Source organism: Phyllobates terribilis, unplaced genomic scaffold (assembly GCF_046119375.1).
Source record: "Phyllobates terribilis strain yellow unplaced genomic scaffold, ASM4611937v1 Scaffold_12__6_contigs__length_324123572, whole genome shotgun sequence".
NCBI classification, from domain to species: domain Eukaryota; kingdom Metazoa; phylum Chordata; class Amphibia; order Anura; family Dendrobatidae; genus Phyllobates; species Phyllobates terribilis.
In genome coordinates, this window is record NW_027362772.1 from 150,480,082 (window position 1) to 150,504,007 (window position 23,926).

At 45.5% G+C, this 23,926-nt stretch overlaps 1 protein-coding gene across 1 annotated transcript in view; it reads right to left on the reverse strand.

Moving 5' to 3' along the window:
• Window positions 1-6,776: 6,776 nt before the first annotated feature.
• Window positions 6,777-23,926, reverse strand: part of LOC141171730 (NADH dehydrogenase [ubiquinone] 1 alpha subcomplex subunit 3-like) — a 55,268-nt gene continuing 38,118 nt past the window's right edge. Inside the window, exons 3-5 of the mRNA XM_073655377.1 lie at window positions 21,061-21,135; window positions 19,804-19,881; window positions 6,777-7,074 (exon numbers count right to left, since the gene is read on the reverse strand). Coding sequence (XP_073511478.1) covers window positions 6,983-7,074; window positions 19,804-19,881; window positions 21,061-21,135 — 245 coding nt within the window. The 3' untranslated portion in view covers window positions 6,777-6,982. The remainder of the gene's footprint in view (window positions 7,075-19,803; window positions 19,882-21,060; window positions 21,136-23,926) is intronic.

Below are 23,926 nucleotides of genomic sequence, written 5' to 3' on the forward strand. Positions count from 1 at the left end.
CCGTCTGCACAGTCAATGCTTGCTCCAGTGTTATTGGGGTTCAGTAAAGTCAGCTGATCTCCAGCTGTGTGTCCGGCAAATTCTCCTGCTCTGTCCACATCCACTGTACTACTGATTTAAAACTTGCTCCAATTACACCTCTGGCTCCTCTGTTTTCAGTATTATCCCTGAGCTCCAACACCACCAGTTGGCGCTCAGAAGTGCTGTCTGCACAATCAACACTTGCTGCCATGTTATTGGGGTTCAGTAACGTCAGCTGTTCCCCTGCTGTGCGGACGGCAATTTCTCCTGCTCTGTCCACATTCACACTGCTACAGATTTTAAAGTTGCTCCAATTACACCTCTGGCTCCTCTGTTTTCAGTATTATCCCTGAGCTCCAACACCGCCAGTTGGCGCTCAGAAGTGCTGTCTGCACAGTCAACACTTGCTGCCGTGTTATTGGGGTTCAGTAACGTCAGCTGTTCCCCTGCTGTGCGTACGGCAATTTCTCCTGCTCTGTCCACATTCACACTACTAAAGATTTTAAAGTTACTCCAATTACACCTCTGGCTCCTCTGTTTTCAGTATTATCCCTGAGCTCCAACACCGCCAGTTGGCGCTCAGAAGTGCTGTCTGCACAGTCAACACTTGCTGCCGTGTTATTGGGGTTCAGTAACGTCAGCTGTTCCCCTGCTGTGCGTACGGCAATTTCTCCTGCTCTGTCCACATTCACACTACTACAGATTTTAAAGTTGCTCCAATTACACCTCTGGCTCCTCTGTTTTCAGTAGTATCCCTGAGCTCCAACACCACCAGTTGGCGCTCAGAAGTTCTGTCTGCATAGTCAACACTTGCTGCCGTGTTATTGGGGTTCAGTAACGTCAGCTGTTCCCCTGCTGTGCGGATGGCAATTTCTCCTGCTCTGTCCACATTCACACTGCTACAGATTTTAAAGTTGCTCCAATTATGCCTCTGCCTCCTCTGTTTTTCGTATTTACCTTGGGCTCCAATACCGCTAGTTGCTGCTTAGAAGTGCCTTCTGCACAGTCAACGCTTGCTGCCGTGTTATTGGGGTTCAGTAATGTCAGCTGATCCCCAGCTGTGTGTCCGGCAAATTATCCTGCTTTGTCCACATCCACTGTACTAGTGATTTAAAACTTGCTCCAATTACACCTTTGGCTCCCTAGTTTTTAGTATTGACCCTGGGCTCCAATACCGGTAGTTGCTGCTCAGAAGTGCCGTCTGCACAGTCAACGCTTGCTGCCGTGTTATTGGGGTTCAGTAACGTCAGCTGATCCCCAGCTGTGTGTCCGGCAAATTCTCCTGCTTTGTCCACATCCACTGTACTACTGATTTAAAACATGCTCCAATTACACCTCTGGCTCCTCTGTTTTTAGTATTTACCCTGGGCTCCAATACCGCTAATTGCTGCTCAGAAGTGCCGTCTGCACAGTCAACGCTTGCTCCAGTGTTATTGGGGTTCAGTAACGTCAGCTGTTCCCCTGCTGTGTGTCCGGCAAATTCTCCTGCTCTGTCCACATTCACACTACTACAGATTTTAAAGTTGCTCCAATTACGCCTCTGTCTCCACTCTGTTTTTAGTATTTACCCTGGGTTCCAGCACCGCCAGCTGTTTCCCAGCAGTGTCTTTGGCACAGGTACTCCCTCCTGCCCAGCCTGGTTCCAGCACGCCAGCTGTTTCCGGGTAGTGTCAACGTCACTTTGCCTCCAATGCGTTGTCCTTTCGTGTTGCGGTCGGGATAGCCGACTCTATGGTGCCTGCAGTTTAGGTGACTCCTATGTGGGCTGCGGGATCTGGCAATGAAGGCTGGTTCCATAGTGCCAATAAGACAAGCACCCCCTGTAGGACCGTGGGTTTCGGTAACTGCGGCCGGCTCGCGGCTTTGCTACTTTTTTTTACATGGGTACCTTCTGCTACCCATCCGGGTTCCAGTACCGTCAGCTGGTTCTCGGCAGTGCCTTTAGCTTAGGTGCCTCCTTCGCGGTATCCAAGTTCCACCAACGTCTGCTGGTCCTTGGTAGTGCTTTCTGGCACAGATACCTCCTGCTTAGTAACCGAGTTCCAGTACCGTAAGCTGGTCCTCGGTAGTTCCATTGCCTCTTGTACCTTCTGCTACCCATCGGGGTTCCAGTACTGTTATCTGGTCCTCGGTAATTCCATTTGCTCTTGTACCCTCTACTACCCATCCGGGTTCCAGTACCGTCAGCTGGTTCTCGGCAGTGTCTTTGGCACGGGTACTCCCTCCTGCCCAGCCTGGTTCCAGCACGCCAGCTGTTTCCGGGTAGTGTCAACGTCTCTTTGCCTCCAATGCGTTGTCCTGTCGTGTTGCGGTCGTTTTAGCCGACTCTATGGTGCCTGCAGTTTAGGTGACTCCTATGTGGGCTGCGGGATCTGGTAATGAAGGCTGGTTCCATAGTGCCAATAAGACAAGCACCCCCTGTAGGACTGTGGATTTCGGTAACTGCGGCCGGCTCGCTGCCTTGCAACTTTTTTTTACATGGGTACCTTCTGCTACCCATCCGGGTTCCAGTACCGTCAGCTGGTTCTCAGCAGTGCCTTTGGCTTAGGTGCCTCCTTCTCGGTATCCAAGTTCCACCAACATCTGCTGGTCCTTGGTAGTGCTTTCTGGCACAGGTACCTCCTGCTTAGTAACCGAATTCCAGTACCGTCAGCTGGTCCTCGGTAGTTCCATTGGCTCTTGTACCTTCTGCTACCCATCCGGGTTCCAGTACCATCAGCTAGTTCTCGGCAGTTCCTCAGCCTTCTTGTACCTTCTGCTACATTTCCAAGTTCAAGCTTTTTAATATGGTTCTTGGCAATCACTCTGGATCTCCTTGACGAGGACCCTGAAGACGAGGACCCTGAAGACCAACCCGAAGAAGACGAGGACCCCGAAGACGACGACCCTGAAGACGAGGACCCTGAAGACCACCCCGAAGAAGACGAGGACCCTGAAGACGACAACCCTGAAGACGACGATCCTGAAGACCACCCCAAAGAAGACGAGTACCCCGAAGACGACGACCCTGAACACGAGAACCGTGAAGACCACCCCGAAGAAGACAAGGACCCTGAAGACGACGACTCTGAACACGAGGACCCTGAAGACCACCCCGAAGAAGACGAAGACCCCGACGACGACGACCCTGAACACGAGGACCCTGAAGACCACCCCGAAGAAGACGAGGACCCCGAAGACGATGACCCTGAACATGAGGACCCTGAAGACCACCCCAAAGAAGACGAGGACCCCGAAGACGACGACCCTGAACACGACGACCCTGAAGACCACCCCGAAGAAGACCAAGAAGATGACCCTGAAGAAGTTGACCAAGAGGACAAAGAACAAGAAGACAACCACCAAGAAACAGAAGAACAAGAGACAGAAAACCAAGATGCAGAAGTACAAGAAGCTGCAGAACGAAAAGCGGAAGAACATTAAGCATAAGACTAAAAATCAGAGCAAAAGATATTATCTAAATTATAAGCAGAAGATGACTAAGCAGTGTATGTGGGTGAGTCCGTTCCTCCTCGTGGTGCCCCTGGAAAAGACCTGCTGCTGCAGGCCAAACTGAATGCGGACAAATCCTGTTGTAAATCTTTTGTGACGGGCAGAACGAAAGGTGTAATGTTCAAACTTTTATAGATAACAACTACAGGAATGCCTGTCACAAATAAGAATATGATGAAGAAGAAGAATATGAAGAAGATGAAGAAGTAGAATATGAAGAAGAATAATAGTTGAATAAGAAGAATATGAAGAATGCAAAAAAAAAAGAATAATACGAAGAAGGTGAAGAAGAAGAAGATGAAGAAGGTGAAGAAGAAGTTGATGAAAAAGATGCTGATGCTGAGGATGATGAAAGAGAAAGTGTGGGAGAAGTAAAAAAGAAGGTGAAGAGCATGGAAGTAGTGAAACATAAATATCTGACAAAATATAAAAAAACTTAACATAGTCAATATTTCCGTAACTCAGAACGTCTTAAAAAAAAAAATTAATTCCTGCTATTCCATTTGATTGGGCTAAACCTCTATGCCTTTATTGTCTCCCCCACCTCCCCCAATACATTCTACATTATTCTTGGTTGTTTTCCTTCATGTAGAATTAACCTACAAGGAAAGAAAGGGTTTATTTTCATTCCGATATTTCTGTCCCATTGACTTCCATTGGTTTCCGGTATCGGAATCGGCGATATCCGATACTTTTTGGGTATCGGTCCGATCCAATCCGATCCGATATTTCCCGATATCGGAAGGTATCGCTATACATCACTATAAAGAACACTTGATTTATTTTCTGTAAAAAAAGTTATAAATACACTGCTCAAAAAATTAAAAGGAACACTGAAATAACACATAATAGATCTGAATGAATGAAATATTCTCATTGAATACTTTGTTCTGTACAAAGATGAATGTGCTGACAACAAAGTCACACAAAAATCATCAATGGAAATCAAATTTATTAACCAATGGAGGCCTGAATTTGGAGTCAACCCCAAAATTAAAGTGGAAAAACACAATACAGGCTGATCCAACTTTGATGTAATGTCCTTAAAACAAGTCAAAAGGAGGCTCAGTATTGTGTGTGGCCTCCACGTGCCTGTATGACCTCCCTACAACACCTGGGCATGCTCCTGATGAGGTTGCAGATGGTCTCCGGTGGGATCTCCTCCAGGATGGCACATCAATGCGAGCTGTGGCAAGAAGGTTTGCTGTGTCTGTCTGCGTAGTGTCCAGAGGCTGGAGGCGCTACCAGGAGACAGGCCAGTGCACCAGGAGACGTGGAGGGGGCCATAGGAGGGCAGCAACCCAGCAGCAGCACCGCTACCTCCGCCTTTGTGCAAGGAGGAACAGGAGCACTACCGGAGCCCTGCAAAATGACCTCCGGAAGGCCACAAATATGCATGTGTCTGCACAAACAGTTAGAAACCGACTCAATGAGGGTGGTATGAGGGCCCGACGTCCACCGATGGGGGTTGTGCTCACAGCCCAACACCATGCAGGACGCTTGGCATTTGCCACAGAACACCAGGATTGGCAAAGTTGCCACTGGCGCCCTGTGCTCTTCACAGATGAAAGCAGGTTCACACTGAGCACGTGTGACAGACATGACAGAGTCTGGAGACGCCGTGGAGAGCGATCTGCTGCCTGCACCATCCTTCAGCAAGACAGGTTTGGCAGTGGGTCAGTAATGGTGTGGGGTGGCATTTCTTTGGAGGGCCGCACAGCCCTCCATGTGCTTGCCAGAGGTAGCCTGAATGCCATTAGGTACCGAGATGAGATCCTCAGACCCCTTGTGAGACCATATGCTGGTGCAGTTGGCCCTGGGTTCCTCCTAATGCAGGACAATGCCAGACCTCATGTGGCTGGAGTGTGTCAGCAGTTCCTGCAAGATGAAGCCTTTGAAGCTATGGACTGGCCCGTCTGTTCCCCAGACCTGAATCTGATTGAGCACATCTGGGACATCATGTCTCGCTCCATCCACAAACGTCACACCACAGACTGTCCAGGAGTTGGCGGATGCTTTAGTCCAGGTCTGGGAGGACATCCCACAGGAGACCATCCGCAACCTCATCAGGAGCATGCCCAGGCGTTGTAGGGAGGTCATACAGGCACGTGGAGGCCACACACAATACTGAGACTCATTTTGACTTGTTTTAAGGACATTACATCAAAGTTGGATCAGCCTGTAGTGTGTTTTTCCACTTTAATTTTGGGGGTGACTCCAAATCCAGGCCTCTATTTGTTAATAAATTTGATTTCCATTGATGATTTTTGTGTGATTTTGTTGTCAGCACATTCAACTTTGTACAGAACAAAGTATTCAATGAGAATATTTCATTCATTCAGATCTAGGATGTGTTATTTGAGTGTTCCCTTTATTTTTTTGAGCAGTGTACAATGATCGGATTCACTATGCTACATGAAAAATCCTCACGTGGCTGGCTATAATTTTCTTTTACTTAAATGCATGTATTTGAGGCTACAATTCATTTTTGCAAATGGGTTTCAGTAGCAAACGGCCTCTGTTTATTTCTCACTGCAGAATGAGGTAACTGAGAATCCATCAGTGAGCTCATTCTGGTAGACCACAGAGAATTTTTTCGTTTTTTTTTTTTTTTTACATTCTTAACTAATTTATGACCACATCAAAGTAAAGTGTGCAAAGAGCCTAAAAAAGCCAAATAGGGCAAGATTTTTATTGAACTCAATTGCAAAAATTATTTTTAGCCTCAAGTATAAATAAAGTGAGGAAGAAAAAAAAAAAGTTCCCAGAGATGAAAAAAAAAAGCCACTTTAAAATCCACTATTGCACAGAGCAGATCATTCACATATCTATATATTACAGCAAATATTGGACCCTGTGACGGGATGTGCCACCCGCAGGGTTTGCAGCAAGAAGAACGGCGCCATCTTGTGAGCGCAGCTTCTGATTGGCTGTTAGTAATGGTCACAAGCTCTGAATACAAGTCTATGAGAGCCAGAATGAGGTTTTCATAGACTCGGCGCCGCTCCATGAAACACTGGAGCAACTGGCAGGTCACAAACTGCAGGAGAGGCAGCGAAAACAGATATAAGACAGGGTACTTGGATTTTAAGCACCACCCCAGCAATGAAATAAAGAAAACTCTGGAGTGGTGCTTTAACCTTTTGGAGGCAATGGCCCGTTTTCTCTAATGGAGGGATATGCAGAAAGTTTCCAAAGAGCATCTGTGGAACAATCTCTGCCCTCCACTAGCTCAAAGGGGGGACAGTAAAAGGTAGAGCGCGTTCTATTGGGAAAGTAGATTTATTGTGTTAATGATACAATACTAGGCGGTAATTCTGGAGAAGCAGACGTCCTTTACACATCGCTCTTCCAGAAGAATAATTTACTCCTATTTCGGCATTCCTGGCTGACGCGGTGCTATGTGTGACCATCAGACCTAACAAGTCCATAGAAGGTTGCTAAGGAGACACAGACGGGGTCTTCACAATTACAGGTTCTTCAGCCAATCCAAGTTAGGCCCAACTTTGTCGCAGGGATGGCTGGGGATATCCGGCATGTTCCCGTCATCCCGAACAGGAACTGATAGAAAAACACATTAATGAAACAATTAACTACGTTGGAATCTTACTGTATCCCAGCCTCCAAAGAGGGAATCTCATCTTGTATGGTGTATGATACGTGCAGCACATTAAAGGGCATCTGTCAGTAGGATCTGGGCATCTATATGGCCATGTAGGTCATAGGAAGCTGAATAAAATGATACCTTGATATCTGTGATCCGATGTATTATTCCAGAGAAACACTAAGGTTACTTACCGGTAGCCGGTTTTTCCAGAACCCATGACAGCACACCTGAGAGAGAGGATCCGCCCTTCAAGGACAGGAAACCATCTGAAATAAAAGGGCGGCACCTCTCCCCCGCTTCAGTTGGTTACAGAGCATTGAGAGGACCTCCATAAAAAAGAGTTAAACACAAATCCAACACCACATCAAATAACACCCAACACACGTGCACATCCGTATGGTGAGAGAGAAGGGGGGGAATATACGGGTGCTGTCATGGGTTCTGGAAAAACCGGCTACCGGTAAGTAACCTTGGTGTTTTCCCTTCACCCTATGACAGCACACCTGAGAGAATTTTGGAGAAAGAAACACCTTAGGGAGGGACCACCGCTTGTAGCACCCTTCTACCAAAGGTTAAGTCAGATAGGCAGAATAGATCCAAACGGTAGTGTTTGAAAAAGGTAGATGGTGATGACCATGTAGCGGCCTTACAGATTTGATCTATCGATACCTCTGCTTCTCTGCCCAGGAGGTAGCCACGGCCCTGGTGGAGTGAACTTTGATGCCGTCCGGGATCGGGGTGCTACTTGTAGAGTAGGCTAAGCAAATGGCCTCCCTAATCCATCTGGCTATAGTTGCTTTCGTCACCCCATACCCCTTCCTACTTCCCTGGAAGGCTACGAACAGGGATTGGCTACGCCTCCACTGGCTAGTTGCCTTTATGTATTGTAATAGAGCACTTCTAACATCAAGGTTATGAAACTTTTGCTCCCCTGGGTTCTTTGGGCTGTTACAAAAGGAGGGCAGAACAATTTCTTGAGATCTATGAAACCTGAGCGCAACCTTAGGAAGGTAGGCTGGATCAGGCCTCAATACTATTCTATCCTCAAATATTTGCGTATATGGAGGATGTATGGATAGAGCCTGTAAATCACTTACCCTACAGGCCGATGCTAAGGCTACCAAAATAATTGTTTTGAGAGTAATGTATTTTGCGGACAGCTCCTGAACTGGTTCAAAGGGTTCCATAGTTAGTGCGTCAAGTACTAAATTTAGGTTCTATGGAGGAACTTTGGGTATTGAGATTGGCCTTGATCTACCGCAGGATTTAATGAACCTTGTAATCCATTTATTGGCTGCAAGGTTATGGTTATATAGCGCACCCAAGGCAGAAACCTGGACCTTAAGTGTACTGGTAGCTAGACCTAACTCAAACCCCTTCTGTAAGAACTCCAGGATGGATTTAATTGGAGGTTTTTGGCTTAATGGCTTTCATAGAAAATGCAAAAATTTTCTCCATGTTCTACCATAGATTTTGGTGGTTATGGGCTTTCTACTTTTTAATAGAGTAGACACTAAACCTGATGAAAACCCTTTGCCCGTCAATATTGCCCTCTCAAATTCCATGCTGCTAGGTGGAAACCCTTCACTTGAGAATGGAATATTGGTCCCTGAGCTAGAAGGTCCGGGGTCTCTGGTAGGATCCATGGGTCTGATTGTGACATCATCCTCAAAAGGGAGAACCATGGTCTCTTTGGCCAGAAGGGAGCTATGAGAATCACTCTCGCTTGATCCTTCCTGATCTTCCTCACCACCAGAGGTATCATAGCTATTGACGGGAATGCATAGGCCAACTTGAAGCTCCAAGTAATCTGGAGAGCATCTATTGCCAAAGGGTTTCCCCTTGGGTCTAGTGAGCAGAATTTCTCCACTTTCCTGTTGTTTTTGTCGACAAACAAATCTATCTCTGGTAGACCCCACGGCTGTACTATCTGATGGAATACTCTGAGATTCAGGGCCCATTCCCCTTGTCTCAACTTGTTGCGGCTTAGGAAGTCTGCCTTTGTGTTGTCTATTCCTCGTATGTGTAGCGCTGTGAGAGGTAAAAGATTTTTCTCCGCTATTTGAAAGAGCCTGCCTACTGCTTCCAGAAGAGAATAAGATCTCGTTCCCCCCTGGTGGTTTATGTAGGCCACAGTGGTTCTGTTGTCCGACATAACCCGAACATGGCGACCCTGGAGTAAAGGGAGGAAGCCTTCTAAAGGGTTTCTCACCGCCCATAGCTCCTTTAGATTTGATGACCCCTTTTCCTCTAGGAATGACCAAGGGCCTTGAATCATGTCATTTTCTAGGTGTGCGCCCCACCCTGAGTTGCTTGCATCGGTCATAACGATGTCCTGTACTGGTGTGTCCCACTGGACACCCCATGAGATAAATTTGACCTGTCTGTCCACCACAAGTTAGCGTCCCTGGTTCGCAAGGAGAGATGAGCCTTTCCTTCTAAATACCCTTTTAACAATCTTTGTGCTGACAAGATTTCCCACTGAAGGTTTCTTGTGTGAAATTGGGCCCACTTGACAGCCGGAATGCAAGATGTTACCGTACCTAGCAGGGACATAGCCTTCCTTAAGGACATGTCTGGCGTGTGTATGGCTGCTGACACCAAATTTGTGACTTTGTGTATTTTGCTGTCAGGTAGAAGACAAGTCTGACTCTGAGTTTAGGGTAAACCCCAGAAAGGCCTGGATCTTTGCGGGCTCTAGCCTTGATTTTTGGGCATTGATCATCCAGCCTAAATTCTGCAAGACAGCCATGACTTGATTCAGTTGTGAAATACAGTGGCTCTCTGAATTCCCCACTATAAGGAAGTCGTCCAGATATGGTATTATAACTGTATTCTGAATGCGGAGAAAGGCTGTTACCTCGGCTATCAGCTTGGTGAATACCCTTGGAGCAATCGACAACCCGAAGGGAAGAGCATGGAACTGGAAGTGTCTGAGACTTCTTTGAATGTAAAGAGCAACCCTTAGATACTTTCGATGACCTGGGTGAATTGGGACGTGATAGTACGCGTCTTTGAGATCTATCACTGCCATAAAGCAATTGTGAAAAAGAAGCTTTATTGTTGAGTTTATTGACTCCATTTTGAACGTTTGGTTGCTTACAAAACGGTTGAGGCCCTTTAGATTTATAATAGTTCTGAATGAACCGTCCGTTTTTTTTATTAAAAAGAGAGGGGAATAAAATCCCCTTCCTTTTTGACTGACCGGAACCTCGCATAGCACTTGCTTATTCAACAGGTTCAAGATCTCTGATTCTAGAGCCAGTTGTTCGTCTGGGGATTTTCTTACCGGAGTGATCACAAACGAGCGGTATGGCTGCTGAAGGAATTGAATCCTTAGTCCATCTCTTACTATGTTGAGGACCCAGGGACTGGAGGAAATGTTTTCCCAGGCATGAGAAAAAAAGAGAAAGTCTCCCTCCAACTTGTGGCCTGGCGTCATTGTGGAGGCTTTTTGGAGGCAGCGGAGGGACCCCCAAACATATATCCAGACTCTTTTTTGTTCTTAAAATCCCACTTTCTTTTTTCTCCTGGGGGGCGACCTCTACTAAATTTCCCCCTCCGAAAATAGGTCTTTCTGGCATCCGCCGAAAACCCAGGGAACCTTCCTTTCCTGTCACTTGCTTTCTCAAGGACATCGTCCAATTTTTTGCCAAAGAGAAATTGGCCGTCACAGGGGATAGAACACAGTCTAGACTTTGATTGTAAGTCCCCAGGACATCCCTTGAGCCACAGAGCTCATCTAGCCGCGTTTGATAATCCAGTCGACCTGGCTGCCAGTTTTACCGAGTCAGCAGAGGTATCTGCTAGGAAGGCAGCTGCACCATGCAACATGGGGAGGCTGGCTAGAATTTTTTCCCTTGAGGTCTTTTTATTCTTCAGCTGATCTTCCAACTGTTGTAACCATACCATACGGGAACGAGCGGTACACGTTCCTGCAATGGCCGGCTTTAGACCTCCTGCTGCGGATTCCCAGGCAACTTTTAAAAAGGTATCTGCCTTCTTGTCTAAGGGGTCTCTAAGTACCCCAGAGTCTTCAAGAGGGAGTGCCGATCTTTTTGATGATCTAGACACTGCAGCATCAATTTTTGGCACCTTGTCCCAGTTCTCAGAGTCCTTTAGGTCAAAGGGATACTTTCTCTTTGAGGATGAAGGAGAGGCTCCTACTTTTTCAGGTTTCCTCCATTCTCTATTGATAAGTGCCTGGACCTTAGTGTTCACCGGGAAGGTGTGTTTCTTCTTTTCTTCTAACCCTGCAAACATGATATCTTCTAGGGACTTAACGGATTTATCTTCCTTTAACCCCATAGTGGTTCTGACAGCCTTTACCAATTTGTCTGTGTCTTCTATAGGGAAGCATGGTCTCCCCCCTCTATCGCTGTCCGAAGAGGAAGAGGATGAGGATGAGGCCCCACTATGATACTGTCCAACCGATAATCCAGAGGAATCAGAGTCAGAAGAAGGATCGGATATGATTTTCCTTCTTTTTTTCAAAATAGTTTTAAGGGAGCTCTCTACCTCCGATCTGATAACCGATCTGAGGCTGGCTGCAAAATCCGGGGTGCCCTCACAAATAGTTTTTTGAATGTAGTCCGAGCAGAGCTCCTTCTGCCAGTCTATTGCTAGCGGGCATTTGCATATGGCACATTCTCTGTTCCGCTTCTTTGCGGTTACTTTCCTGGGTTCCTCCTGGTGATTTAAACACACAGTAGGAGCCCTTTAGCGAAATATCTAATGACATTCACGAAGATCACTCACCCCGCCACTGCGGATACCGGAATTGAAGGCTTTTTCAGGATACGCGACGTATCCCTCCTGGAGACCGTGGAGTCCTGAGAAGCTTTACCCCTCTGACTCGGACGACCGCTGCTCCTTCCGCTGGACCCTCTAGACCGACGAGCAGACAGAGGTGGCGATGAAGGTGGTAGCGACTGTGGCCATGGCGACAGCTGCTGTTGCTCCATGTCAGACATTATGACGAGCGGTGTTCTGACCCCAGGTGCTCCTCTTTATAGGGAGTTGGGCGAAGTCAGCCACCTCCTGGTCCCTGCGGTCTCCCTTCCGGTAATTAGGCCCCTCCCCCAGGCGCCATTCTCCTCGCAAATGCCACCAGCGTTTTTGTGATGCCGGCCGGCATTACACAGAGCGCCGCCATGTTTTCCTTCGGCACCTCCCCCGACGTCATCGGACACGCCCTGCCCAGCGTGCCCCGCACCATGACGTCAGAGGCACATGACCGCGGGGAGGGAGGCGCAGCGGTGTACGGAAGCCCAGGATCTCTGCACCGCCTGCGCCAGAACGTGCGACAGGTCCCCGGGGAACCTGCGGACGGCTCTACCAGCACCTGAAGGCCGGCGCCATGGACAAAACCGCCCGCTCTTCCAGCGCCGGGACAGGTCTGGGTAAGTTTTTCTTCAGCCTAACAGCCGCCTGATTACTTCATGAGGATTCCCATCAAGGACAGGAAACCAACTGAAGCGGGGGAGAGGTGCCCCCCTTTTATTTCAGATGGTTTCCTGTCCTTGAAGGGCGGGTCCGCTCTCTCAGGTGTGCTGTCATTGTTATGATCTGCTACAAGCACTAAGGAAAGACAGGAGATCTGTCCCTACAATAGAACTAAGCTTGATCCCTACAATGTAATGGGGAACCTGATCCTGCGATCAGACCCGCTAAAGTCCTCAGCTAGTCTGTACGAAGACCTATAGATGTGAGGGAGGGATCCCTACAAGAACTAGGGACTGGGAGAAAGATGGACACCTCCTAGCAGAAATTGTAGCAGAAAAGGACAAACAAACAACATAGAAAATAGAGGTCAAGAGACCTAACTAAACTGACGGAGTAAGGTAACAAAGCACCTGGCTAGCTTAAGAGTTGAAATTATAATGAAGTTCAGCAAGGCCAGAAGGGCGGAGCAGGATTAAATAGGCAGAAAAGGTCATGTGACCAGCAAACTAGAAAAAACCTAACAGGAGAGTTCTAACAGTACCCCCTCTTCTATGAGGATCCTCCGGATCCCCTCGGCCCAGGCTTATCAGGAAACCTCCTGTGAAACGCTCTGACAAGTCTGGAAGCAGAAACATCATCCGCCCTCACCCATGAGTTATCCTCGGGACCGAAACCCTTCCAAGCGACGAGATACTGCAAAATCCCTCTATACCGTCTAGAATTAAGGATGCGGGAAATTTCATATTCCCCGTCCTCCACCACCGGAGGAACAGTGGCAGTGGCGTCTCTATCAGATACATCAGCTTTTTTCAATAGAGAAACATGGAACACCGGATTAATCTTCCAGGAGGTGGGAATCTCCAACCTAACAGCAGATTGGTTAACTACCTGAAGCACCTTAAAGGGCCCTACAAACTTGGGACCCAATTTTTTAGAAGGAATCCTCAACCGCAGATTCTTAGAGGACAACCAAACCATGTCACCAGCCGTAAACAAAACCTCTTGACGTTTCCTGTCAAAGTACTTCTTAGATTTTTTATTAGCCTCCTGCAGATTACCACGCACATCCGTCCAAACTCTTTCCAAATCACCGGAAAAACTCTCCTCCTCAGGCACAGCCGATACCAATTTGGAGAATGACCCAAAAGATGGATGTCTCCCAGAACAACAAAAAAATGTCGAACACCCAGCAGAAGAGGATGTATGGTTGTTAAGAGCAAATTCAGCAAGCGGCAGAAACTCAGACCACCGACGGAAGTGAGTACAATAATTTTCCACATTACCTGATCCCTGCCTCAAATGTCTTAATTCCGTCTCAGCTGATGAGACACGATCAGGAACATCATACAACAACCCCAAAGCAGAAAAAAAACTATCCACTGATCTAAAGCACGGATCATTAGGTTGGAGAGAAAAGGCCCATCCCTGAGGTTCCTTGCGCAAAAGTGACATTATGAACCCTATGCGCTGTGATTCATCACCAGAGGATCTGGGTCTTAAATGAAAATACAATAAACAAGCATTTTTAAAGGAAAAAAAATCTTGTTGTTCACCAAAAAATAAATCAGGCAAATGTACCTTTGGCTCTACAAAATGCGCTCCAGAACAGCTACTCACGTGTTGTTGGAGCTCTGCCGCCTCCAGAGAGAGTCCCTGCAAGCGTTGAGCCAAATCCTGAACCGACACCATGATGGAAACTGGAGGTCTTTCCTTAGAGAAATTTTTAGGCTGGACTTACTGTTATGATCTGCTACAAGCACTAAGGAAAGACAGATCTGTCCCTACAATAGAACTAAGCTTGATCCCTACGATGTAACGGGGAACCTGATCCTGCGATCAGACCCGCTAAAGTCCCCAGCTAGTCTTGTTAGCAGAGGATTAATCCGCGTGACATCTAGAGTTTAGAACACAAAATGTAGGTTTATTCATATCCAGCATAGGCACAGCATGGAGTCTGGTGTTACTGCAGCATGAGGAAATCAAATACATATATAACAACAACACAGGAAGAGAAGGAGGGGGTATCCTGTCTGTGGGAGTTTTTTTTTTTTTTTAACTAAACTTTGTTAACAACCTCACAATATGCACAACATATGAAACAGCACAGTAGTTGTTGTAATACACATACAGATTAATATGTATTATTCCAACACCCCCACTCAACAACTACTTATCCTCTTAGTCCCATTGTGGTTCTCAATTCTTGGAACCTAGCTCGTGGCAATGGCTTTGTCATAATGTCAGCTACCATCTTATCAGTTTCACAATAGACAAACTGAATTATCCCACGATCTATCAAATCACGTAGATGATGATGTCTGACGTCAATGTGCTTGGTTCTAGCACTGATCTTTTTACTGCATGCAAGTTTAATGCATCCTTGGTTGTCCTCATAAATCACCATCGGCTGAATTGTCGGTTTGCCAAGATCGTCCATCAATTGTCTTAACCAAACAACCTCCTGGCTTGCATAGGCTGCGGACACATACTCCGCTTCTGTAGATGACAAGGCAACAGACATTTGTTTCCTACTAGACCAGGAGATTGAACTTTCTCCAACTTTAAACAAGTATCCACTTGTGGATCTACGATCACGCGAATCACCAGCCCAATCCGCATCTACATAGCCGGTAAGTTCTAGATCACCTGCTGCAGATAGTTTTAAATTTACATCTTGCGTTTCTTTCAAATATCGGAGAAGTCTCTTAACAGCATTCCAGTCTCTTTGGTGCGGTTTTTCCACATATCTGCAAAGGATTCCAACTGTTGTTGTGATATCCGGTCGAGTCATAGTTGATATGTATAGAAGTGCCCCCACTGCCTGACGATATTTCTCATTGTTAGGCAACAGGTCATCTTCTCCTTCCAGCTTCAGGTAGGATGGTTCCATTGGGGTTGATATACCTTTGGCCTCTGACATTTTAAACTGATTCAGAATCAAATTAATTTTTGCACTTTGGTTTAGAAGAAAACTTCCATCTTCCTCTCTCTGGATTTGGATTCCTAGATAATATGTCACACTTCCAAGGTCTTTTGTTTCAAAGTGCTGATTCAGAATTTCAGTCATTTTTCCAATTTCTGCGTCGTCTTGATGAATAACAATCACGTCGTCCACATATAAGAGAATATACATCCACTTTCCATCTGTATATTTTGTGTATAAGCACGGATCTGCTTGACCTCTTTTAAATCCTTCTTCTAACAAGACTTTATTCATCTTGGTGTTCCATGCTCTTGCTGATTGCTTAAGACCATAGAGAGATTTTTGTAGTTTGCAAACAAGATTCTCTTCACATCTTTTTACATAACCTTCAGGTTGAGTCATGTATAAGTCCTCCTCAATGTCACCATTTAAAAAGGCAGTTTTTATATCCAAATGTCTGACATACATCTTTTGTACAGCAGCTACAGCTAACAAAGCTCTGAACGTGGTCTGTTTAGCCACTGGAGCAAATGTAGCATCGTAATCTTCGCCATACTTTTGAGAATATCCTTTTGCGACCAACCTTGCTTTGAATCTGTGGACTTTACCTTCAGAGTCATATTTGGTTTTGAAGACCCACTTGCACTTGATTGCCTTTTTGCCCTGTGGTAGCTTGGTGAGTTTCCAAGTTTGGAGTTGATGAAGCGATTTGATTTCCTCATTAGCGGCATCGATCCACTTTCTTCTTTCATGGACAGGTAGTGCTTGCATTTCATCCCATGACTGCGGCTCTGACTCAGGTAGTGTCTTGACAATGTAGGATAGACGTTTAGCTGGTATACCTTTATTTGATCTTGATGATCTCCTGATTTCAGATTCACCTGATTTTTCTGTTGTTTCTTCATTAGTTGAAGAATCCAGCCAGACCTCTACATCCTCCTTGTTGCTGTCTTGTAATTGTGACTTCAGCTGGACTACTGGCGTGATGTCACAAAACTTGGGTGATACAAGGTTCTCATCAATCACTACATCTCTACTTATTGTGATCTTGTTTGTTTCTGGGTGTAGAATCCTATGACCTTTCTGGGTTTCGCTGTAGCCTACCAGGATACCTTCTTTAGCGTGAGATTCCCACTTAGTTCGCTTTTCTTTGGGAACATGTACAAATGCTTTACTTCCGAATATTCTTATGTGATGTAGTTTTGGCTTTCTGCTATTCCATTGCTCAAATGGAGTTTTCTCTGTAGCTTTACCTGGTAGTCTGTTCTGAAGATAGCAAGCTGTCATGATTGCTTCACCCCAATATGCTGTGGGCAGATTTGCATCAAATAACATGCTTCTTCCACTTTCACATAGTGTTCAGTTCCTTCTTTCCGCGACACCATTTTGCTCTGGGTTGTACGGTACAGTGGTCTGAAATAGGATTCCATTTTTCTTTAAAATGCTCTGTGTCTCATTACTTGTATATTCAGTCCCATTATCTGCACGTAGAATCTTTGGCATTCTTCCAAATTTATTATATACTTCAGCTAGGTATATTTCAAGTTTCTCTGGAACTTCCTTCTTGCTGTGAATCAGGTGGACAACTGTATATCTTGAATGATCATCAATAAATGTGAGAAAATATCTCTTCTTCCCTGGAGTCAGAGTGCTCATTGGACCACAGACATCTGTGTGTATTAAATCTAGTGGCTGTGCTGTTGTTGTACTAATTCTCTTAGGAAAAGCTTTCCTAGACATTTTCCCTTTGATGCAGCTAGTACACTTCATTGTCTGGTTACATAGATCAATTGTAATATCCTCAGCTAGTTGCTTTTGGACTAACTTTCTTATTGCTTCTGGGTCTCTGTGTGCCAGACGCCTATGCCACACATGAATACAGTTTTTATGCTCTTCTTGTTGCGCTGTATACACACACTCTTTGCATTTCAGCTGATAAAGTTCATCTGTGATGTTTCCCTCTGCTAGTGTGTGACCTTCCTTTGAGATGATGCAGCTGTCATGCTTAAATGTAACTTCATTTCCTTGTTTTGTGAGTTTCTTCACAGATAGCAGATTACTTTCAAGACTAGGCACATACAGCACATCCTTTACTGGGATCTTCCTGCTTTGTGTTGGTGAGATTTGACAATCAATATAACCATCTCCTATGCCTTCTGAAGTCATGTACTGACCATTAGCCATAATCACTTTCTCTGATTTACTTTGGTCAAGCTTAGAAAAGAAGTCTCTGTTATTAGTCATGTGACTAGTTGCTCCAGAGTCTATACACCATGCATGCTTTGATGTATTTGCACTGACAGTAAATGCAGTTTCAGTATTCACATAATCATTTTCTCCAGATACAGCACTTTTAACCCTTTGATGACTGCTTTGCTTTTTCAGCTGATTCATTCTAGCTTTCCAGACTCTGCAGTCAGCTTTCATATGTCCTGATTTCTTGCAAACAAAACATTCACGTGTTTCTTTTATATGCTTCCTGTTATCAGTTAGGTTTTGTGTCTGTAAAGCAGATTCTGTGTTGCATGTCCTACTGTTTACACCTTCTGCCTTTCGCTTATATTCATCTATGAGCTTCCCCCTGACATACTCCAGTGTAAGCTCATCATCTGGACGCGCATCTAGTGCGGTTACAAGCATATCATAGCTCTCTGGAAGGCCACTAAGCAGTAATGCGGCCACATGAAAGTCCTTTAGATTTACCCCAATGCCTCTCAGGCGTTCTACAATTTCCAGAACACTTCTTATGTAATCCTGCATATCCTGGCCTTTCTGTAGCTTAGACTGGTACAGCTTTCTCATGAGATAGAGCTTATTGCTTAAATTTATCCTCTCATGTACCTTTTGCAACTGCTCCCACATTTCCTTTCCAGTATTACATTTACACACATGCACAATCTGGTCATCATCTATACTGAGTGATATGGTACTTTATGCTTTCTGATCCATCTCTGTCCACTCCTGTGGCACTGGGTCAGGTTTAGGCTCCTGTGTGTATTTCCACGTACCTTCTCTTATCAGCAGCATTTTCACTTTGAATTTCCAGGATTGATAATTCTGGTTAGTGAGACTTGGCACTGTAAATTTCATGGAGCTGCTGGTGGTGGCCATCTTTGCTTCTTCTCAGTTTGCTGTCTTTCTTTCTTTTCTTTCCTCTGTGTTCTGGGGATCTGTGACTCTGGGACTCAGGTACATCTGGGTCCATAACCTGTTAGCAGAGGATTAATCCGCGTGACATCCAGAGTTTAGAACACAAAATGTAGGTTTATTCATATCCAGCATAGGCACAGCATGGAGTCTGGTGTTACTGCAGCATGAGGAAATAAAATACATATATAACAACAACAAAGGAAGAGAAGGAGGGGGTATCCTGTCTATGGGAGTTTTTTTTTTTTTTTTAACTAAACTTTGTTAACAACCTCACAATATGCACAACATATGAAACAGCACAGTAGTTGTTGCAATACACATACAGATTAATATGAATTATTCCAACAAGTCTGTACGAAGACCTATAGATGTGAGGGAGGGATCCCTACAAGAACTAGGGACTGGGAGAAAGATGGACACCTCCTAGCAGAAATTGTAGCAGAAAAGGACAAACAAACAACATAGAAAATAGAGGTCAAGAGACCTAGCTAAACTGACGGAGTAAGGTAACAAAGCACCTGGCTAGCTTAAGAGTTGAAATTACAATGAAGTCCAGCAAGGCCAGAAGGGCGGAGCAGGATTATATAGGCAAAAAAGGTCATGTGACCAGCAAACTAGAAAAAACCGTCATAGGGTGAAGGGAAAATACACATTATTCTTTATATGTAAATGAGCTGTTAAGATCTAGGGGCCGGAAATAGATCTCCATGAGAATCTGCCTCTTGAGATTATTGTAAATCAAAGGGGGATTACCAGTGTGAGACATGTAGATCAGGAGATCAGACTGTCAGTCATTACATGTCTCATGCTGGTAAACTAAGCTCTGGAGGCAGATTCTCAGGGAGAGCTATGTCCCTCCCATAGATCTTAACAGCCCATTTACATATTAAGAAAAAAAGTGGGTTTCTCTGGAATAACACATCGGATCGCAGATATCAAGGTGTCATTTTCTTCAGCTGTCTACGACCTACACTTTTTCCGGTATTTTCTGAGCAGACCTACTTTAAAAATAAAGAAAAGTGAGAAAATACTGTATTTGCCAGAATTTTTTTTACATTTTTTTCAGGAGCTAGCAAAGGTTCTTGCCCATAGACTTACACTCCCATTCTTGGGTGCTTGTGCCTTTAATATGGTCCATCAGTCAGAGACATGAAACCCCTCTCACCTGGGTAACTGTAGGGTACAGCTTTGTTGTACATGGCGGTGTATTTTGTATAAGGACTGACGAAAGGAGCAATAGCGGCTGCAAGGAGAAAGGTGACAAATTATTGTCTGATCAGAACACGGCACACTCATGTACAAGGGCAGTATGGGAAATGCTGGAGCTCTGACAAACCCCCATATCTGAAATTAAAAGGAACCATCTACCTTTGGGGACCAATTTTTTTTATATTAAGTGCATATTATTGGAGCGAATAATCATTTATGCAATTGGGTTGCATTCAACATTTTGCACCATTTGCCTCTGGACTGCACTGTCTGACTGGCTGCAGAAAGAGTTAACTGAGAATCTGTCAGTGAACTCACTATGATGGTCTGCAGGCAGTGTGTTTCTGAGCCGATTTATCAACACAAAGTGTAGCAGAGATCAATGTGTGGTGAAAAAAAAGAGCCTGTAAGGAGGATGGTGGAAAATTTTTAATCAAATCCAAAATAACTTAACCTTAAATACATGAATTTAGGTAAAAAAAATAAAAGAAATTGGCCCCATAAGTGGAAAAAAAAACCTTTAAAAGACTAAATCAAAAGGATAGGTTATCATTGCTATTGTTGGTAATCTATGGTAGAAAAGCCAGGGACGCTCACAGAGGTCAGCCCCACCAGTGATATCTTAGCAATACGACATTTAAAAAACCCTTAAAGGGAATCTGTCAGTAAGATGAACCTCCCACCCCCTCCAAACTGTATACATGAGCATGCAGGTCTTTGAAATATAAATCCATTGACACCTTTATATCTTCTATCTGTTGCTGCATTCCCAAATAACTCGTTTTTTCATTCATATGAAAATGAGTCTTTAAGTGCTCAGGGTGTGACAGAGCACTTCCCGAGCCTCAGTCTCTAGAGGTTGTTCCCCCCCCCCCAGCATAAGCCCCCTTATCTTGACTGACAGCTGTCTGTGTGATATCAAACAGTAAGCCATCAATCAATCTAAAGGTTCTGGTGCTGGATGGGAAAACAACCTCAGAGTGCTATGTCACGCCCAGAACACTTAAAGCTTCATTTGCATTTGAATGCTGATCTCTCAGGAATGCAGCAACAGATAGAAGATATAAAGGTGTTGATGGATTTATATTTCAAAGCCCTGCACGTCCATAGTCCATATGTTCGAGTACCAGTCCCTTTGTGGGTGGGATGAGTCCTTAGACACTGTCAGCACAGTTTGGACCGTACCTGGGCTATCTAGAGCAAGTCCCCTTACCCAAAATCCCGATGCCGATGGACACAGTTACAACGGGTTCTTTATTCCAGGCATTTTTGAGGAACACTCCCACTTCTTTAAGAAACAAAACAAAGAAGAAAATAAGATGATGAAGCAATTTACAGCCTATAGCTTGTAGAAGGATGAGGCACCAAAATTCAACATGCCCAATCCATCTCTATGATGGCCCTCATACTTGAGATGAGTGATCGATTCCCTCTGACAGGTTTTGGTCCAGTGGACGGCCCTATCAGTGACTGACAGCTACCTCTGTATGCATTCATATATGGAAGGCTTTCGCTCACCGACCGGACCCCCCCACCGACAGGACAGCCCACTGGACCAAAACCCCAGAAAGAGCCGAAGATTAAATGATGAAAACACGGGTTAAAGTGAATATTTCCTCACAAAACTATATATCCATCTGCTCAGCCCCTCCTGCTCTATAACATGCTGCCCGCAGATTAGACTGCATCTTCATGGCGACAGGTTCCCTTCAAAATTTAAAAAATTTGAGATCTTTGGTTCCAACCACCGTGTCTTTGTGTGACGCAGAAAAGGTGAACGGATAGACTCTACATGCCTGGTTCCCACCGTGAAGCATGGAGGAGGAGGTGTGATGGTGTGGGGGTGCTTTGCTGGTGACACTGTTGGGGATTTATTCAAAATTGAAGGCATACTGAACCAGCATGGCTACCACAGCATCTTGCAGCGGCATGCTATTCCATCCGGTTTGTGTTTAGTTGGACCATCATTTATTTTTCAACAGGACAATGATCCCAAACACACCTCCAGGCTGTGTAAAGGCTATTTTACCAAGAAGGAGAGTGATGGGGTGCTACGCCAGATGACCTGGCCTCCACAGTCACCAGACCTGAACCCAATCGAGATGGTTTGGGGTGAGCTGGACCGCAGAGTGAAGGCAAAAGGGCCAACAAGTGCTAAGCATCTCTGGGAACTCCTTCAAGATTGTTGGAAGACCATTTCCGGTGACTACCTCTTGAAGCTCATCAAGAGAATGCCAAGAGTGTGCAAAGCAGTCATCAAAGCAAAAAATATTTTCAGTTGTTTCACACTTTTTTGTTAAGTATATAATTCCACATGTGTTAATTCATAGTTTTGATGCCTTCAGTGTGAATGTACAATTTTCATAGTCATGAAAATACAGAAAAATCTTTAAATGAGAAGGTGTGTCCAAACTTTTGGTCTGTACTGTGTGTATATGACGCGAGTGTGCACGTGTGTGGGATACCCGGAGCCGGGTCTCTGGGGGTTGTAGTCTCCGTGGCGGCGACCCGGTCCCGTGGCTCAGGGTGGTCAAACCAGTGGCGGTCTTGTATATGTTTTAAGTTAATTGTCCGACTACGCCACCTGTGGATTGCGGTCAGTGCGGACCGCCGCTGCAAGGTAGACCGCTGGGGCTGATGGTGTATGCAGCTGAGGTAGTGTGACTCCCCACGGGAAGATTGCAGCCCCAGGGCAGTGTAGTAGATGGTGGGGGTGATGGTGCACGGGCGTCCCAGCACTAGTAGTGCTGTATGCGGTGAGAAAGCACAGAGTCAAGGTTTTGCAGTTCAGGTTCTTTACTCACAGTTCTCATCCAGGTCACTTGTGCACAGGTAGGACCGCCCGAGACGTGCTGCGTCCACCAGGCAAGGGGCTCGACCAACCCCCAGGTGATTCCAGAGTGTGGCACAGGACTCCCTTCTGTCCTGTCGTCAGCCGTGCCCCATCAGTGACACTATTTCTGTCCAGCTGCCTTGGGTCTTCTCTTGGGAGGCTGGGTGCCCACTTCCCTGACCCTATGTGGTATGCCTTTCTAGTAGGTATAGTGAGGGGTCGCACCAGTAAATGGTAACAACCGCCGGTTCTTGGTTGAGGATTAGTCGCCTCCACCAACTTGGGATCCGGTACCCTGTTCTGCCAACCCGTCACCCGCAATCTCCTGGGTCCTTAGGGTTCCTTCTGCCTTCGCGTCTCTGGGCCTCCCTTGCTGTTCTGTTCCTTCTCACTTTCCTTTCTGTTCCTTTCTGTTTCTTTCTGTTACTTTCTTCTGGCTCTGGCCTTCACTCTAGGCCTGCCTCGTGGAGCTGGGCCCAGACTGAGCCACAGCTCCCTGTCAGCCCTCCTGGCTGAACTCCTTCTCTCACTCCTCTGACTGAACAGACTCTTCTTCTCTGACTGACTGAACTAAGATGGTGCCCACCTTATATACCTCCCTCTCTGTGCATGAGCCCAGGTGACTTGCAACCAATGGGCTCCTACCTATGCCCAGAAACCGTCCCCTCCTGCTCCTACATCACTGGGTTTTCCTCCCACCTCCCCACTCCAGCCAGGGACATGATCTGTCGTGCCTGCATTACTTTACTAATGGGAGCACCATTGAGCTGTCCCCCGGAAATAGGGTGTGTGTGATGCATGCAGCTAACCGAGCCCTGGTCCACACTCTATCCTTACCCGGGAGTGGAATATCACACCTCTGGTTGAGGTGCAATACCCCTGTAGCGTCCGAACCCTCGGGGCGCTACATATATATATATATATATATATACACATATGATTATTATTTACACATATGATTATTATTTCTCAACCATATATTTTCTGATTATATATATATAGATAGATATCAGAAAATATATGGTTGAGAAATAATAATCTTATATAATGTGTGCGTGTGTAATATATATATATATATATATATATATATATATATATATATATATATATATATATATATAAACGCATCGGGTATTCTAGAATATGTATGCAGCCGACCGGGCGCGACTAATCAGCGAAGCAGTGTTTAAATGGGTTGTGCACTTGTGTCACCCCAGGCCTGGATGCCACAAATATAAAAGGCTGT